This window comes from Gigantopelta aegis, chromosome 10, assembly GCF_016097555.1.
Source record: "Gigantopelta aegis isolate Gae_Host chromosome 10, Gae_host_genome, whole genome shotgun sequence".
NCBI lineage: Eukaryota > Metazoa > Mollusca > Gastropoda > Neomphalida > Peltospiridae > Gigantopelta > Gigantopelta aegis.
This window is the reverse complement of record NC_054708.1, coordinates 27,074,072-27,094,482: the sequence shown is the minus strand read 5'-3', so window position 1 is coordinate 27,094,482 and position 20,411 is coordinate 27,074,072. Positions and strand designations below refer to the sequence as shown.

Sequence of the window (20,411 nt, the reverse complement as noted above, 5' to 3'; positions counted from 1 at the left end):
ATTTGCAGTCCTATATAGCTGTTTGGCAGTTATTCAAATATGAATAAATGTTGTTATCCAGATTCTGGCATTTTGTTAAATTCTGGCAAACATCAGCCTGAACAAAAATGTTCAGAAGAAAGATGTTACATTTTTGTTTTATATACACTTTCCTACAACTTTTGATATACCAGTTGTGGGGAACCAGTTGGGATGTGGGAAATAATGTCACATATAAGGCATCCTTGTTTTTGGATAAAGTTCAGAACATTCAGCGTAGGTATTTGTAAGATGCAGGGATGTGAGAGCTATGCAGAAAAGTGTAAATGCGCTTTTCCATTTCATCTTAAAAAACCCACAAAACCCCCCCAAAAAACCCCAACCACAATGCACCTTTTGGCTGATGGAGACTGCCGTGCCGTGCACAAGAGTTAGATTGAAAGTAGTATCATGCGATCGCAAGTAGTATTCGTGCGTAGTACATTCCCTTGGCTGGATTTCGTCAGCTTTGCTTCAATTGGCCAGTTTTGTCCAATCCAGGATATGCTATTTGAAAGCCTTTGTTTGACTTGGGAAGAAAGAAGGTGAGCAGTAAGCGTTTTTGTTCCAGCCACTCTCACATCCCTGAAGATGCTTTGCATCACTTATATGAAAGAAAAAGTAAGAATAAATTTTTTTTTAGACATTGGGAATACAAAGTATACAGTAAAATGGATTTAAATTGCACAGCTCATAGTTGATAATTTTATTATAAAGTTAACCTATAAATGAGTGATAATGTTTGTGTGTTTTTCTCAGCGATGCTCCGTGCGTATTTGGTTCAGCGTGATGAGATGATCATCCTGGAGAACGAACTGAGTGCCCAGGAGTCGGAGCTCGACATGCTCATCCAGTCCCTGCAGCTCAACTCTCAGACATCCAAGTGTACCACCAACTGAGTGGGACGTCACAACAGTGTGCTGATATAGGCGTCGGACGATGCTGGCAACTGGGGTGCCGGTTGGGGCAAGCCCATAGGAACGATATATGGAGTGAGGGGGAGGGCACAGTCTTTAGTAACGGGGCAACAGTCTCTGGGGTTGTGGGGGGGGGGGGGAGACATTGGCTACATTTTTATCTTTATTTGTATAGAGTAGGACAAAAAACATACATTTTCATCTTTAAAAAATGTACATTTTCGTCTTTAAAAAACTTTATGGTTTTGTTCTCAAGTGTCTGGTTCCTACAAGCCTCTGGGGGTAGTTATAAATGAATTTTTAAACTTGTGGTGGTACGGCATATTCAGGCCTCCTCTGCTTCATAGTTGAGGGGGCTTTTGCACCCAGCTGCCCAACTCCCTAATCCCCACCTAGGGTTTAAGCTGGACGCCCAATATTAATAGCAGTTTGGCAAATTTGTTTATAAAATCTGTAGCCAAATTCAAGTAGCATTTCGCTAACCAGAATTATTTTGAAAAATAGCTATACACTTACAAATGACACTTTCAGCATTACGTACAATTTTTTTTCAGCATTACGTATTGTAGCACTTACTTTTTAATTATCTTTTGGGGTGAATTAGTAATAAGACATATATTCACCAAATTCATCTTTAAATTGCATTTGGCAAATGACAGCTTAAACCCTAGCCCCACCCCACCCCCACCCCCTGATTCCAACACTCATGGCTTATAATACTTGGCAGGCTTTTGCAGGAGACTGATGCTTATTGGTCATTTCTTCCAAACTCGCACGGTCTCAGTTTTATGCAATTCTCATGAAATTTCTTAAGATTAGAACATCACATATATTTCTCCCCAAAATTACCTCATATCCAGTAAAATGTTACAAAACTTCTAACAAGCAGGTATGTTAGTTTGTTTTGTTTAACAACACCACTAGAGCACATTGATAAATTAATCATCGGCTATTGGATGTCAAAAACAAGAAGGTATATATATGACAACTTAATATTTTGCTTTATTAATAAGATTAATTTATTATTTTTTACAATAGGAACAAATTGCCAGGTGAAAAGCACTTAATGCTGTCTGATGTACAATCACAGGTATATTTAGGATTAGTTCTTTGGATCTTCAGTTTACTAAATTTGAGATTGATTTTGTTTTTATATCATTTGTAAAATAGTATCACTTTGTAAAAATGTTAAATTGTGAGAAATCGATTACCCAGTATTCTGTAAGACTGGAGTACATGTATATGCCTTTGTCAGAGAGCCGATGATATGTAGATTTACATGTCAGTTTTTCTCTTTCCACAAACTCTGCAATTGAGCGAGCAACACACAATTGTTTCTGTTCATAATGACAGAACAGGCTTATATGACTGCACTTAAAATTATTTACTGATGATCAAAAGAAAGTATACCGAAAGATTTCGATATGAAATTGCCCATTTTAGCACTAGAGCTGTTTGTGAACTGTAATATTCACATTTGATGGTAATAATTGTGTATACTAGCGATGAAATGTATAACTGTTATTCCGCAATATAACTTTGGGAACAAATATGTGTCGCAATATTTTACTAGAGTCACATGTATGTTTTCAAACAAAAACTACCAGTTCTTGGCGTCGTGGTTAAGCCATCGGACATAAGACTGGTAGGTACAGGGTTCACAGCCCGGTACTGGCTCCCACCCAGAATAAGTTTTAACCACTCAATGGGTAGGTGTAAAACTACTACACCCTCTTCTCTCTCACTAAAAACTAACAATTAACCACTAACCCACTGTTCTGGACAGACAGTCCAGATAGCTGAAGGGTGTGTGTGCCCAAGACAGCGTACGGTACTTGAAACTTAATTGGATATCAACATGAAAATCAGTTGAAATGAAATGAAATATTTGACAGGTGTATCATTTTATTAAGTTAAACAAAGTGTACATAAAATTAGAGCACTTTATAAACTCTAATAATTGATAATTGGTCTTTGTAGCATATTGTGGTATGTATTGCAATTCAGATTCCTGTATCACAGTATATCACAATACAAACATTTTGGTAATACCCATCAATAGTGTATACTGTGTTCACATTTCGCCAAATGATTATACTTTTAAAATACAAAACTTGTATTGTGTTATTTTTACGGTCTCTAAAAAAGTGATCGATACACTTTCTTTTGATCGTCACTTTAGTTTTAAGATCTATTTCATCTTGTGTAATATTGTGTAATATAGTCTTAGTATTGAACTCCTTTTTTTATTAAAAGTCTGAATTTAAATTAAGATATTAAAAAGACAGTTGTATTACATTTAAAATAGTTCAAAAATAATCACTTAGATTTAAGAATGAAGTCTTAATTCATTCATTAATTTGAGCTATTTTAAATTTCTTTTGTAGATTTGAATACAATAACTTTAATCTTCTGGTTCAAAATTATATTGTTTTTTAAATTTCCATACACATTTTTCAGTTTAGTTCAGTAATAACAATAATAGCTAGTTTCACAAGTTTCAGTAATTTTAATATTATTTTAAAACTTGTTTTGATCATTATAAATATTCTAATCATTTTAACAAAATCGACTTTTACATTCATTTAGCAGCCATTCATAATTATCGACATTTTTGCAAGTGTGCAAAGCATTGCTACTCCTGTCCAACCCTCTTAAATCATAAATCAGGAAAGAAGGGATCAATATTTCAAATGATTACACACCTATTCAATCTTATTATAGTGATAAAGACATTTTCAAACCGTGTGATAAATCTATCTTGTATCACACATACATGTATGTGCGATCCGGACCGGAACTTGTAAATAGGGAATTCCCTTTTTCAAACCGTGTGATAAATCTATCTTGTATCACACATACATGTATGTGCGATCCGGACCGGAACTTGTAAATAGGGAATTCCCTTTTTCAAACCGTGTGATAAATCTATCTTGTATCACACATACATGTATGTGCGATCCGGACCGGAACTTGTAAATAGGGAATTCCCTTTTTCAAACCGTGTGATAAATCTATCTTGTATCACACATACATGTATGTGCGATCCGGACCGGAACTTGTAAATAGGGAATTCCCTTTTTCAAACCGTGTGATAAATCTATCTTGTATCACACATACATGTATGTGCGATCCGGACCGGAACTTGTAAATAGGGAATTCCCTTTTTCAAACCGTGTGATAAATCTATCTTGTATCACACATACATGTATGTGCGATCCGGACCGGAACTTGTAAATAGGGAATTCCCTTTTTCAAACCGTGTGATAAATCTATCTTGTATCACACATACATGTATGTGCGATCCGGACCGGAACTTGTAAATAGGGAATTCCCTTTTTCAAACCGTGTGATAAATCTATCTTGTATCACACATACATGTATGTGCGATCCGGACCGGAACTCCCTTTTTCAAACCGTGTGATAAATCTATCTTGGACCGGAACTTGTAAATAGGGAATTCCCTTTTTCAAACCGTGTGATAAATCTATCTTGTATCACACATACATGTATGTGCGATCCGGACCGGAACTTGTAAATAGGGAATTCCCTTTTTCAAACCGTGTGATAAATCTATCTTGTATCACACATACATGTATGTGCGATCCGGACCGGAACTTGTAAATAGGGAATTCCCTTTTTCAAACCGTGTGATAAATCTATCTTGTATCACACATACATGTATGTGCGATCCGGACCGGAACTTGTAAATAGGGAATTCCCTTTTTCAAACCGTGTGATAAATCTATCTTGTATCACACATACATGTATGTGCGATCCGGACCGGAACTTGTAAATAGGGAATTCCCTTTTTCAAACCGTGTGATAAATCTATCTTGTATCACACATACATGTATGTGCGATCCGGACCGGAACTTGTAAATAGGGAATTCCCTTTTTCAAACCGTGTGATAAATCTATCTTGTATCACACATACATGTATGTGCGATCCGGACCGGAACTTGTAAATAGGGAATTCCCTTTTTCAAACCGTGTGATAAATCTATCTTGTATCACACATACATGTATGTGCGATCCGGACCGGAACTTGTAAATAGGGAATTCCCTTTTTCAAACCGTGTGATAAATCTATCTTGTATCACACATACATGTATGTGCGATCCGGACCGGAACTTGTAAATAGGGAATTCCCTTTTTCAAACCGTGTGATAAATCTATCTTGTATCACACATACATGTATGTGCGATCCGGACCGGAACTTGTAAATAGGGAATTCCCTTTTTCAAACCGTGTGATAAATCTATCTTGTATCACACATACATGTATGTGCGATCCGGACCGGAACTTGTAAATAGGGAATTCCCTTTTTCAAACCGTGTGATAAATCTATCTTGTATCACACATACATGTATGTGCGATCCGGACCGGAACTTGTAAATAGGGAATTCCCTTTTTCAAACCGTGTGATAAATCTATCTTGTATCACACATACATGTATGTGCGATCCGGACCGGAACTTGTAAATAGGGAATTCCCTTTTTCAAACCGTGTGATAAATCTATCTTGTATCACACATACATGTATGTGCGATCCGGACCGGAACTTGTAAATAGGGAATTCCCTTTTTCAAACCGTGTGATAAATCTATCTTGTATCACACATACATGTATGTGCGATCCGGACCGGAACTTGTAAATAGGGAATTCCCTTTTTCAAACCGTGTGATAAATCTATCTTGTATCACACATACATGTATGTGCGATCCGGACCGGAACTTGTAAATAGGGAATTCCCTTTTTCAAACCGTGTGATAAATCTATCTTGTATCACACATACATGTATGTGCGATCCGGACCGGAACTTGTAAATAGGGAATTCCCTTTTTCAAACCGTGTGATAAATCTATCTTGTATCACACATACATGTATGTGCGATCCGGACCGGAACTTGTAAATAGGGAATTCCCTTTTTCAAACCGTGTGATAAATCTATCTTGTATCACACATACATGTATGTGCGATCCGGACCGGAACTTGTAAATAGGGAATTCCCTTTTTCAAACCGTGTGATAAATCTATCTTGTATCACACATACATGTATGTGCGATCCGGACCGGAACTTGTAAATAGGGAATTCCCTTTTTCAAACCGTGTGATAAATCTATCTTGTATCACACATACATGTATGTGCGATCCGGACCGGAACTTGTAAATAGGGAATTCCCTTTTTCAAACCGTGTGATAAATCTATCTTGTATCACACATACATGTATGTGCGATCCGGACCGGAACTTGTAAATAGGGAATTCCCTTTTTCAAACCGTGTGATAAATCTATCTTGTATCACACATACATGTATGTGCGATCCGGACCGGAACTTGTAAATAGGGAATTCCCTTTTTCAAACCGTGTGATAAATCTATCTTGTATCACACATACATGTATGTGCGATCCGGACCGGAACTTGTAAATAGGGAATTCCCTTTTTCAAACCGTGTGATAAATCTATCTTGTATCACACATACATGTATGTGCGATCCGGACCGGAACTTGTAAATAGGGAATTCCCTTTTTCAAACCGTGTGATAAATCTATCTTGTATCACACATACATGTATGTGCGATCCAGACCGGAACTTGTAAATAGGGAATTCCCTTTTTCAAACCGTGTGATAAATCTATCTTGTATCACACATACATATATGTGCGATCCGGACCGGAACTTGTAAATAGGGAATTCCCTTTTTCAAACCGTGTGATAAATCTATCTTGTATCACACATACATATATGTGCGATCCGGACCGGAACTTGTAAATAGGGAATTCCCTTTTTATGTTTACTGGTGTTAGTGCCTTTTCATTACTGACGTCATTTATGATTTACAACTTATGTCATGTCGTATTCGAAACATTACACAAGATTGTTGCAGAGTATGATTCTTAATGTTAAGAAAACTATGAACAGAGAATTTATTGATAGATTTAAGAAGCGTAGTTATGACGTTAAATTAAACAATAAAAGAAGGTACATGTACGTAATAAATACACATGCATAGTTTTGCTTCCTATTTATTGCACTCATTTATTTTGTGCAAGAATATGCCACTCGTGGTATATATTCTTGTGCAAAATAAACTTGTGCAATAAATAGGAAGCGAAAACAATGTACCGGTATGTGATGTTCTGTATATTTCTTACATAGCTGGAAGTTGTATCATCTGATTTTTACCTAAATAACTGATTGTTTGGTTATGTAAATTATATTTTATTAACTGATGAGTTATCTAATCCTAAAACACTTGTAGTTTAAACAAACTGATTTTGCCATAATATAATATTCTTTATTTTAAATTTTTGGAATACCTGAATAAAATCCTGGTGATTTAAAATGTTCAACTTGTAATTTTTTAATATAACATTTAACCACATTACCCATTAAACCATTGGCAGCGTGCATGAACTGAAAGTAACCCGTAGTGTTACTGACAGTACAACAGTTTGTATTCAATATTGTGCAGTAAACCATTGGCAGCGTGCATGAACTGAAAGTAACCCGTAGTGTTACTGACAGTACAACAGTTTGTATTCAGTATTGTGCCATGAAATTATTGATTTTGACAAGAATATTTCATCAACATTTTCATTAGTTTCAAAAAGTTCAATTGCTTTAACCCGCTTACTTGCCCATCCAACATTTGTACACTCATAAAGATGTTGATAACGTACATCTGTAATTAAAAAAAAAAATAGTCCTCATCATTATCATATTTAAAAAAAATATATATGTTTTCACGTTTAGTTTTCTCCTGATGTCAACATTTAGTTGATGAAACATTTTAAACTTGTGGTTTTAAACAGAGACTTTACTTTTATTAAAATATATAATAAACTTTCATATTATATTAAAACCTTTTGTCATTATATATTTTTCTATAATTAATCCAGTGCAAATTTATTGTTCACTGAAGGCAGGCTGTTAAAGAGCCAATATTTGTCCCAAGGAGATGATTTTTAACACCTGTGTCACATTTCATGTTATATATAAATACATAGAGATTATTATATAAGCTTGTGTGTCATATTAATTTTACGGAACGAGTGTCAGGATTATTGTATTACCCTCGCTCTCGCTTGGGTAATACATGAATCCCGACACGAGTTTTGTAAAATCAGTATGATTCACACGTGAGTGTAATAATTTCTTTATTATCCACATTATCCAAAATATTATTTTTATGAATAACAAGCTAGGAGGATGTCAAAATGTTTGAAACGTAACTAAAAAGAGACAACGAAATGACATCATTTTTGACAAGCGTTGACACTGAGGAAACCACATTAAGTTATGACGTCACACAAAATTACGTCATTCATGGTGCATGTGAAATCATTATGACACCCATGGGTCATACTGATTATATTTCCCTGAATATCTTGAACTATGTGAATAATAAAATATATATAAGATACCGTACTTACATACTTGCACAAATCCATATGTTGTTTTTAAGTGGGGGTTTTTTGTGGGTTTTTTGTTTATTCAGAATGGACTATAGATTTATAGCAATAATTATATATAATCTATGTCCCATGGGTCAAATTACATCCCTTTAACAGTTTATGTGAAACCTCTTGGTGAATAGAAGTTTTTTTAAAATATGAACTTGCCCACCAATACTGGTAGTTCCCTTAGAGATGTAAATAATTTTGTTAGACATTTAATATAGCAGTTTAATTTTGTTTAACACTAATAAATTATATTTGATAGTTGTAAACTTGCATATCTTCTTTTCAACTGTTTTAGCCTATTAGAAACTCTGATTACATTTGAACTCTAAAATTTTAAATTTAGTTGATGCATGTAGTTGTAAACTTGTATTGTTTCTGTTGAAACAGTTTGGTCAAATATTCAGTAGTTGTAAGAAATTGGAATTTGTCTTATTTTAAGGCCTTGTATATATGTCCCAAGTGAATCAAATGATGCACCATTATAATATTATAATATTTTAACATGGTCTACAAGTTGTGCAACCAAGAATTTTACAAATGCTTTTCAAAACCACAAATATTTAGCTCAATGGTCATATTTAATCTGCTAGTTTTAAATTGTCTGTTCAAATTTTGGATATATTACCATAATTTGAAACATATCAGGGCCCTGGATCTCACTAATTTGGGCACAGTAGGCTTTTTGTCTGTTCTGATCTCACCACGGTCTTTTCATTGCAGTAATGTTAATAATGTTAATAATAGCTGGTAAAGTGTTTACAGTGTACATATTCAGAGATGCATTTAAAGTTATTTTTTAATTAATATAATTACAGCTTAACATTCCATTGATTTTGAGGTTGGCATGTTTTGAGGTTGGCATGTTTGTACTTGTATATATTTTGGGCTTGCTTATTTTGGGCATGCTTATATTGGGCTTGCTTATTTTGGGCTTGCTTATTTTGGGCATGCTTATTTTGGGCTTGCTTATTTTGGGCATGCTTATTTTGGGCTTGCTTATTTTGGGCACACCCTTTACCACCTCAGTTTTGGTGCATTCTAAAGCCCTGACATATACATGTATACAAGTTATCAATTATGTTATACATTTCGCTTTTTTAAGAATAGAATAGCAAAGATTAAGATTTGTTTTTACAAATATACAGAATGACAAAAGAAGTGCAAGTAAATATAAATACCCTGTACATAATTCCTATTAATTAAAACAGAATCTTTTTCCCCCTCTAAAAATCACATCATTTTGATATTGTTCTGTTTCACATCATCACTTAAAACAACACATTTTATTATTTTATACCTCTTTTTCTTTTGTCACTTAGCCTATATTTTGGAAGCTGTCTTAGCACTACTATATTGTAAAACCATTGTAGGCTATGGTATTACTATGTCATGTGTTGTAGTGGCATCGTAGGGGTAGCATGGCGGTTTTACAATATCTTAGTGTCAAAATAGCTTCGAAAATCTGTAACCTGGACTTTAAATTTTTACATTCCTGTGTTAAAAATGATTTATTTATTATTACATTTTCAAAATGGTGTTGGTTTTTATTGATTTATATCTTTCATTGTTATTAACTTTCATGACCAACATTCTATATCATCAGAATATAATCTATCAAGTTTAACAAGTATGGCACATTTTAAAATTAATACATGTATGTTACAAAGATTTAGGAAGTTTGAAATCTTTATTTGCTGGTCAAATACATGTACATTCATTTCATATTTATTATGAGTCACAGTTTTCAATTGCCAGTTGTTAATTAAATAAACTTTATTCTGTTACTTTTGTTTTCTTTGTTACCCTTCGATTATTAAAATATCTATTAGGTACTCTGAATGTTTGTTTTGTTTTGTTTAACAATACCACTAGAGCACATTGATTTATTAATCATCGGCTATTGGATGTAAAACATTTGGTAATTTTGACATAGTCTTAGAGTGGAAACCCGCTACCTTTTTTCATTAGTAGCAAAGGATCTTTTATATGCACTATCCCAATGACAGGATAACACATACCACAACTTTTGATATGCCAGCCATGGTGTACTAGCTGGAATAATTAATTAGCACTAAGATTGCCTTAAGTACTTATTCGTTTCAATTTATTTTCATGCTTATATCCAATAACAATGGGTAGGTGTAAACCACTTGCACCGACCAGTGATCTATAACTGGTTCAACAAAGGCCATGGTTTGTGCTATCCTGCCTGTGGGAAGCGCAAATAAAGATCCCTTGCTGCTAATCGGAAAGAGTAGCCCATGTAGTGGCGACAGCGGGTTTCCTCTCAAATTCTGTGTGGTCTGACCCCATATAACCGTAAATAAAATATGTTGAGTGCGTCGTTAAATAAAACATTTCTTTCTTTTTTCTTGATATCCAATGTCCTGGTCACACAACTCAACAATCTGGGTTGTCTGTACAAGACGGTGTGTTAGTGGTTAGTGAAAAAGAATAGGGTGTAGTGGTCTTACACTTGCCCATTGAGTCATTAAAACTCGCTCTGGGTGGCAGCTGGTACTGGGTTGCGAACCCTGTACCTACCAGCCTTATGTCCGATGGCCTAACCACGACACCACCGAGGCCGGTTTAAGTACTTAGCTATCTTATGCACTTAGTGATCTTAGCACTGTGGTCGCTTCGTAAAACAAGACCCAGATCATAAAACTTCATGTGACAACCATTGGTAATGAATTGGTTTCAGAGACCAAACTTGTATATTGTTACCATCATGTTTTGTTTTGTAATAATATCCAGCCAAGTTGGCCAGAAATCGGATTATATTATTTTCCTATACAAAGCAAAGCAGCATTGTCAAACTGGCTACAAAACAAAATGGAATAATGTCCAGGGTCCATATTTTTAAAGCCATCTTGGCTCTATGAAATCATAAAACCATTGTAGGTTGTGACGTCATAGCTTACGATTTTTTTACGATTTTTTAGGCCAAGATTGCTTCGAAAATATGGGCCCAGCAATGTATCATATTCACGAATGATATCTGGAATCGCAAGGATCAAAAGTTGAAACATGGTTATATGTAAACTCTAGTCAAACGCTAATGTAGTTAGATTGGAAATCCTCATTCCACTGACTTGCATTGTGTTGCATTAAAACTTTTGTTTTCTTTAACATCACTAGAGCACATAGATGTATTAAAACATCAGCTATTGGATGTCAAACACTTGGTAATTCTGATATACAGTCTTTAAGAGTGCAAACCCGCTATATTTTCCATTTGTAGCTAGGGATCTTTTACACTATCCTATAGACAAGATAGTACATACCGCAGCCTTTGATATATCAGTTGTGGTGCCCTGGCTGGATTGAAAAATAGCCTAATGGGGATCAATCCAAGACTGACCATGCATCATGTGAGTGCTTTACCACTGGGCTAAGTCCTGTGATGCATTCAAGCCCAAAGCTATTTCAGTTGCTTTAAAATGTTCTGAAAATGAATGAGACTGTACCAAAATTATTGTTACACCAGTTGTGGAGCACTGGCTGGAACGAGAAATAGCCCAATGGGTCCACCGATGGAGATCGATTCTAGACCGACTGCGCATCAAGTGAATGCTTTACCACTTCTAGTGATGAATGACTTGATGAAACAGGTAAAACTCAGAAGATGAATCACTTTGGATTAAGACTTTTCACACCTCAACTGACGACTCCACAATATTTTACATCCTGAGCAAAATATGTAACATGCTAAAATGACATCAAGACACTTCTTTGTAAAAACATTTATTCATATTTTCATACAAAAACGTGAAAAAGTACAAACTGTTTTGATACTAATGATAGCAAATTCATTTGTTAATAAAAATAATTAAAAAACAATTAATTACTTGTTCAAATACAAAAATGAAAAATATGAATTTATTGTGCAAGAAATATTAAACCATTTATTTTTGCTATCTTTCTATTAAACCAGTATTGTAAAAAAAAGTCACAGCAATATTGGAAACAAAATTCAATTAATTTCCTTGTGATATAACTACAACTGTTAATACTTGTAAATAATTAAAACTGGCCACCTTAAAAAAAAAAAATCGACCACATTTTAAATTCCAAGATGGAGAAGTAGTTGGGGTTTTTTCTTAACAATATTAGATATACATGTACATGCAAATTTACAAAGCTAACTATTCTTTGGTTACAACACAATATAAAACCTACCTACATCACTAGACATTGGAACACGGCCAACTTATTAAGCTGCTCTTTTGGCAACAGATCCAAGGAGGAGACGAGAGGGAGAAGGGGGGGAGGGGGTATTTTTTATTGAGGTATCATTGAGAGAAGTTATTAGATAAATTTACTCTTCATCGGTGTAACTCTGCTTTAGAATCACTCCCTGCACACCATTTATTCCCGGCAAATCAGGTGTGTGTACAGGGGTTTGGGGGTCGAAAGCCCTGCCAGCCTTTAAACGATTTTTTTTTTTTTATTCAATGTATATCCCGAGGCAGCATGACCCAACCCCCATCTAAAAATGTTGCTCACCATAGTCTAAGACTCTTCATGCACAATTTCCTGCACACACACATACCTGCAAATGACAGTCTTGTAGGTAGCCATTTTGAATTGCAGTGTTTCTGTGCCCCCACCCCCCCCCCCCGAAAACAACTTGGATCTGTCACTGTATCTGATATGATTAACATTAGATATGAGCACAACAGCATACCAAGCAAACTGTACACATCACAAATTTACTCATTCTGAAGTGAATTATATATATATAATTTTACACAATTTTCTTTGGATCTACAATCCCAATTAAGTTGTTAATAATGTTCATAAATTCACAGAAAAAGATGAAAGGCAAGAGAAATGATGTCAAATAAAATGAATTTATGAAAATTTACCTTGTATTTTTCAAGGCACTTAAACAGGATTTCCTGCAGAGTGAGGTAATTAATTTCTGTGCATTTTTGGCAAAAGCGTGGATCGTCAACATTTAAAATTGATTCTGTTTGTAAATGGAACTACTTTAGGGGTGGGGTGGTGTGGGAGGGGGTGCATAAGTACTCATCACACCCACCCACTCTGAAGTATCAGCTTCATATTTTCTTCACTCACATACAAGGCATACATCCTTGTGATCAAAACCTCTTGAAAATTAACCAAAGCCAATTATTTTCCCAAAATCTGTTCTAATATTTAGGGTCAATATGTATTGCTTAAAGCAGCAAATGATTATCAAGCACATTAAGTTATATTTAAAAAAGAAGACAAAAATGTCAAGTGTTGCACAAAACATTGATTAATTACATATAATAATTTTAACATGCTTATTATTAATCGGACATCTTTTGTTCTCATAAACAGTGCTTTAAATACAATCTTGGTGAACCATACAAAAAATCAATATTAAATTTAAAGCAATTACTGTAATTATATAGCATGGAAAAAATATATCAATTTATTTCTCGTAATTCCTCTCATGGTTAAACATCGTACTTGAGATTCAGTGATATAAAATTGAAAGAGACTTCTTGACAAATAGAAAATATCCTTTCCACCTACTTTTAGAAGGTATTTATCACATTCTTATTAACTATTAGATGTCACTTTAATAATATTGGAGATGTATTAACGTTTCGACTTTGGAAGAAGCTTTGGATTACAACTTCATGGCTTGTCAGAATTGACAAATAAGCAACACAAATATTCAAGCAATCAAGAGAAATGAATTGATGTACCCAGGGTAACATTTTAATGATATTGATGTAAAACATAGTGTAACACTTGAGCATGGGTTTGTTTTAACTAACACCTTGTTAACTGAAAACTGCACTGTACTGTACAGCACTGCATTGTACTATATCAGTGTTTTTAGTATTGTAGGCCAATGATTAGGATATTGCTAATATAAAACAATCATATTCTGTAATCTATGGGGATTTGTTTACCCCTGGGGCCTAATTCCCAAAGCTTTCTTAGGCTCTGCCAGATAACAAAGCATCCTCTTTGCAAGTCTTTTAGCATTGCACTGCGAGATCGCAAAGTTGCGAGACTTTAGTGAATTAGGCCCCTGGTATTTACCGACCTCTCCTGTTATAAAAAACCTGAAAAACGTTAGTGAATTTTGCATGAAATGGTCTGTATTTTCACACAAAAATTTTAACATGGTGCTTCACCATCGATGGAGAAATTAGCAATGTGTTAAAAATACAGTCGAACATATTGTAGGCATTCCTTTTAATTATTAATATCAGGGATCTAAACTATTTCAGAGGATAATACTATTTACAAAAGGTCAAAGTAATCAGGGAAGATCCAGATAAAGTAAGAGGAGAAGCAACTCACCACCCCTTTCTAAACAAGTCAATTTTATCTTAACACATGATATGACTACAAAAGGGAGTAGGGGAGGGAGGAAGGGCAACCTTTAAGAGCTGTTGAAACTATCTTAATTTGAAATTACTTTTCTATCATTTTAATAAAATAATCAAATGGAAAATGTGAAATAAATCTACACTGGGTATTTACATGTAGTTGTTAAAGTGAAAATCCCAAAATGGGTCCACATAAAAGCCACATAATATACTGTATAGAATATACTACTCCAAACTAACAAGTACAAATGTGGCATTTATATCTGCCATAACACAACATACACACATGTACCAGTTCTCTTTAAAAAAAAAAAAATAATAATAATTATGTTGGAACTAAAATAGCATTTATTAAAAACAAGACAACATTAAACATATGTACGTTTTACTTTATACAGTTGTTGTGTTTAATATTTTTTTAAAATTAAAGATACATGTTCTGCTACACTGTATATTATTTCTGCACAATACAGCCTTTCTTGCTTGGAGTTTTTGTACATTAGATGTGTTTTAATCATGGTAGAAGCCCATAACAATGTGCTTCAACATTACTATAACAGTTTAATGCAATGGTCAAACTTGTCGATGCACCAGTAATAGCATCAATATTACAACTTTTAGTGTATATTTCTTCTCTATACATTACTATAGGGCATTACACATCAGGAGTTCAATCTATGAGGATGATGCTGATATGACTTTAATTTAAGCATTTAGAACATGTACCTTTAATAAAAAATTTAAATGTAACGATCCATCCCCGTTTATTTCATCCCTGAGCAGATATATATGATTTGCTCCAAAATACTGTAAAACAATCTACCATGAACTCTACAGATACTAGTTACTATACACCATGATGCTATACCAAACCAAGTTCTGGTTTGAGCAATAAATTACTTTTAAAAAGAAAACTATTAGCTAGCACAAAATCTGTACAATGCTACTAAAAAGAAAAGAAAAAAAAGAACTACAATCGAATTGGCACAGAAAAAGCAAATAGCAGTAATAAGTCTACTTGTTAAAAACAGTTAATATACACAAACGTGTTACCAATGCATCATCTTACAACAGGGCTTGGCCTAAGTGTTCACAAATCAACATTATCAACGTTCAATGTTTTCCATTTGTTTCTTCAACATTATACAAAAGTTATATTGACATTAAATAATTTTAAAACTTTCAAAAACATTAATTCTTAGCATATCCCCCACCCAACCTATACACAAAAAAAATCGAAACAACCCTATAATTCAATGCTGCTAATAGATAGGTATTTTGAAAAAATAAATTTGTCATTAATATCTTATAATTAACCTCTAGTACCACACTAGTACATTTATTTTTCAACTGAATATTAAATTATAATTCAAAAAAATTAATCAAAATGTCTTAATAAAAATGACAAAAAGCAGCCAACACACGTTGCCATTACTTTATATATCCAAGAGACTTGTATAGCACATACCATCTAAATTATGTGGGGGGAATTAAATTATCTATAAAGTAACAAAAATATTTTTTAGCTACAACTGAGTTTAATTACACCATCAGGAAAACCCTGTTGACCACTGAGTAACAAACAGTAAAGCATTGTTTTAAATATTCAACTGTTTTATTATGGCATGATGCGACTGGCCAACACTTGATTAATATACAGAATACATGGAGTAATAGACCTGATACAATATCAATAAACATACAACATATATAGCACCATAAAAAGAGTGAAACAAGAATATAATGCTTGTGACCGAAATGCCATAAATACAAACTAATAAACATTTATAAATAGACAATAACGGCCGAATTTACAAAGCCTATTTTAGATCTACCAGCGTGTAACTACATACATTTACTAAGTTTAAACACTTGCGTTTAAGATAAACAGGCTTCATAAATTAGGCCCTAAGTATTTTAAAATCTGGTCTTCGGAAAAGAAGATCGCCAAATGCACTCAAAGGAAGACACAAAAGGAAAAAAAGGGTTTTAGAAAATTGTCAGTCAAACGTAAATCATATTTCATCTCTATCACAATACATCATACAGCATTGTGAGGTATCTTCTTGTCTTTAGTGCAAAAAGGTTAGGTAGACAACCCTGACCCGATCTGATGAAGGGAAATAACTTCAAAATTAACATCTGCAATATTAATCAGTGGTGTAGGAAGGTGCCACAAAGTGGGGGGCCCCCCACACACACATATATATATAAATATAAATCTACATAAACCACTGCTGCTGCTGCTGCTGCTGCTGCTGCTGCTGCTGCTGCTGTTAATACCAGTGTTAATGAAAAAGCTAAAATTGTTTAGCTTTCAAGATTAATTTTAATTTTATGACGATTTTTTTTATAAAAGCACAAAGTACAAGATTAATTTTATGAAGACAGGACAAATTTATCAACAACTCTACAGAAGAATACAAGAATTCCATGGAATAAAATGGATCTACACTGTACCTCCCTTTTGTCAGATCAGGTCTGGTGCTTATAAAACTTTTAAGAGTCTAGACTCGAGACGCTAATGTTGAGTTACCTCCCTTTTGTCAGATCAGGTCTGGTGCTTATAAAACTTTTACGAGTCTAGACTTGAGACTCTAATAAGAGTCTGAGATGTGAACATCATGGCAACGCCATACAAATTGTATGTGTGTGACATCATTAGAGATTGAGTCTGGACTCTAAAAGTTTTTATAAGCATGGGCCCAGGACATAACTTTCTATACAAATGTCTCTATAGTGAAGACAATGCAATTCAAGTGCAGACTCACTGTTTGGCAGACAAGCATCAACATTAGTTACAATCGATTATGATCTTCAAAAATGCCATTTTTTCAGACGTGGGAATGAAGTAGTTAAAAACGAAGTCAGTCTTGGTTACAAAGGTGAAATTTTCCTCAGACCCAACAAGCAGCAATCAACAGAGTTATACATTCTCAATGAGGTATAGCTTTTATAAAAACTACATCTACAACCATTGGTTCTATTATGGAGGTACAGGTTTTATGAGGGTATAGCTCACTATTACTGCTACATCAGTTATAACCAGTGGGGTTCTTCTTCTTACCGGTATATTATAATAGAAGAATCGGTAATATGTCGAATTATTGTGTGCTATTGCTACTTACAACCAGGTATTGGAACAATGATACTGCTGTCGAAATAATTCCCAAACCAGAAACTTGGCATGCACTTGAGCGTTTTGCAAGCATGCGAGTTAAAAAAAAAGAAGAGTGTCATTAATTAATAGCATATTACTTTAATGAACATTATGGCCACTGGCCTCAACTAATATGACTTCTTTTTAAAACGTTTGATGTAGGCTATATACTGATGGAAAGAATAAAGGCAACACATAAATAGTAATACCAAATATTGACTACAGTCAAAACCCTCATCCATAGAATGAATATGTTAACAGTGTTACTGGCAGTCCATCCCATAGTATTGACTTTCGATCCAGGTCAGGTCAGGTCATAGGTTTTAACGTGCGCATTCAGAACAAGCTGTTGTAGCACACGCCTGTCATGGGCACATGTGTAGAATATAAATCTGAAACCAATAAGAGGTCACCAGCCTTGATGGCTTAATAATTAAGCTTTCGACCTTAAAGCTGGAAGGTACTGAGTTCGCACCCCAATATTGGATTGCAGCCATACTGAATTTTACAGGCATCAAAATAGCAGCATCTTGTAACCCATGCAGCCTGTGCTGGGGAGGTTTCAGCAGTCAAACATATTTTCTGGGGAAGCATAACTTGAAACCCTCTAGAACATTCATTCCTCAGTGTAGATGCTCCCTGCATAATTTCCTACACATGCATCTGACCTATTTATGGCCTATGTTAAAATCACACATACATTTTTGTTATTTTGGCCTATAAGCAGACGTTTTGGGCAAATAAACAATTGAAGTTCACTATGGAGGTAGGTATAAGATCATTAACCAATTTTGTTTCTCACTAACTAATATCTACACATCTGTTGTAGTCAGACATCCCACAAAGCTGAGATTTGTGTCCAGGACAATGCGCTTAAGCATTAAGCATTAAGCACAAAAATAACTTTAAACTAGTGGCCTTATCATGCTGCACAATATTAAGTCATAGGCATCAGAAAATGGCAGCAAATGGCAGGGGGCACTTATTAAATGCAAGTTCATATTGTGCATATTATGGCCCCCCAGTTTCAGAGTTGGGAGGTCCAGTGCCCCCCCATTTCCGACGCCTATGCAAGTCTGCCTTCTTAAAAAAAAAAAAAACCTGGTACTTTGGATCAACATTTTTTGTTGTTTTTTAATTTGGCACTTTGATTGTACATTTTCTGAGGTAATATAAGGCAAATAGGTAAAAGCATACATCTGATATTGAGAAATAATAAAAATTATAATATGCTGGTACATTCAAGTACGAAAATACTTCATCCTGAAAAAAAAAAAAAAAAACCCAGTTAAATTAGTATGGTTACTATAATAATATCAGCTACTTTGGTATGTTTTTGTTAGCAAAAAACAAGAAAGAAGAAAAGTGTTGCTAGCCAGTAATTTTTCATTATTTACATGAAATGGCAAAAGTACACAATGATTTCATTAATTATATACATCCTAAGCATTCTTAAATGACAGGAAATCATAAAAACTATTTTAAAATGGGAGTTTTATAGTTTTTCTATCTTTTTTCTTAAATATGATCTAAAAATGCTACCTTTTTCCAAAAAAAAAGTTTACAAAAAAATTACTTTTCTGTGTTGTAAGCAAGTATTAATACTGTGTAATATAGAACTTAGTGTAAACACATTTTATTAATATCACTTTAAACACTTGGATTTTTTTTTAATCATCCCGACATATTATGCATTTTGTAAGTTTAGCAAGTTGATTAAATATCAACAGGGTAAAAATAACAGCATCAATTGACCAGCATAGATCCAACATTATTACTTGATTTGACATCAGACACAATAATTAAAAAAAACCCTATTTTTTAAAATATCTCAATATTACTTAATATATAAAAGATATATCAGTGATAAATTTGATTTGCTTACTGCTTATTTTACATTTTGCTTTGTATTACTATTATATATCTCACTTTAAGATCTAACTTGCAGTTATTTTACCCATTTTGTTTTTAAGTAGGCTAGAGGTTTTAAAATGTCATATATAAGATGATTAATAAGAGTGTTTTAGTAACATTTATTCTCCTGTCCCCATTTCGACCACATAATTAAAATATATATACCAGGTATTGAGATGTATAATATCTCAACTCAAAATTCCCTTCATAAATGGATTAAAACATGAAAAATAAGATTTTATTTTAATGACATAAATTAGGACTGAATCTGCCTGTGGCCTGTGTAAATTAAGTTTTGCCACATTATTGTATAAAAATCTTGTGTAAAAATTATTTTTAGAAAATACCAAAATGACTTTTGACCATTAAAAGAACTAAAACAAAATCTCTGAATAACAAATGAGCAATGAGGTAAGATGGCGTTTCTAGCAGGGTGAAGGTTACACAGTGCAGGGTCACGGTCAGACCGCAGGGTTCCCCCAGCCTGTTTATTACACAACACGCTGCAGCAGTCAAATCTCCACATTTTTTTTGGTGCATTATGAAACATCAGAACAAATAACACTTTTAGCACGGACGCCACTCCTTTT

General features: G+C 34.1%; 2 protein-coding genes across 3 annotated transcripts in view; one reads left to right on the top strand and one right to left on the bottom strand.

The window, feature by feature from the left end:
* Positions 1-2,522, top strand: part of LOC121383566 (laminin subunit beta-1-like) — a 91,701-nt gene extending 89,179 nt beyond the window's left edge. The window contains exon 37 of the mRNA XM_041513654.1: positions 778-2,522. Within this exon, the coding sequence (XP_041369588.1) occupies positions 778-917 (140 nt within the window). The 3' untranslated portion in view covers positions 918-2,522. The remainder of the gene's footprint in view (positions 1-777) is intronic.
* A 9,612-nt stretch (positions 2,523-12,134) lies between these two features.
* LOC121384708 (laminin subunit gamma-1-like) overlaps positions 12,135-20,411 on the bottom strand; it is a 110,337-nt gene continuing 102,060 nt past the window's right edge. The window contains exons 27-28 of one of the 2 annotated variants that reach the window (XR_005959427.1): positions 17,284-20,411; positions 12,135-17,207 (exon numbers count right to left, since the gene is read on the bottom strand). The exon at positions 17,284-20,411 is cut by the window's right edge and continues 346 nt beyond it. The gene's annotated coding sequence lies outside the window, so the exon portion shown is untranslated. The other variant, XM_041515208.1, reaches the window with a different exon arrangement.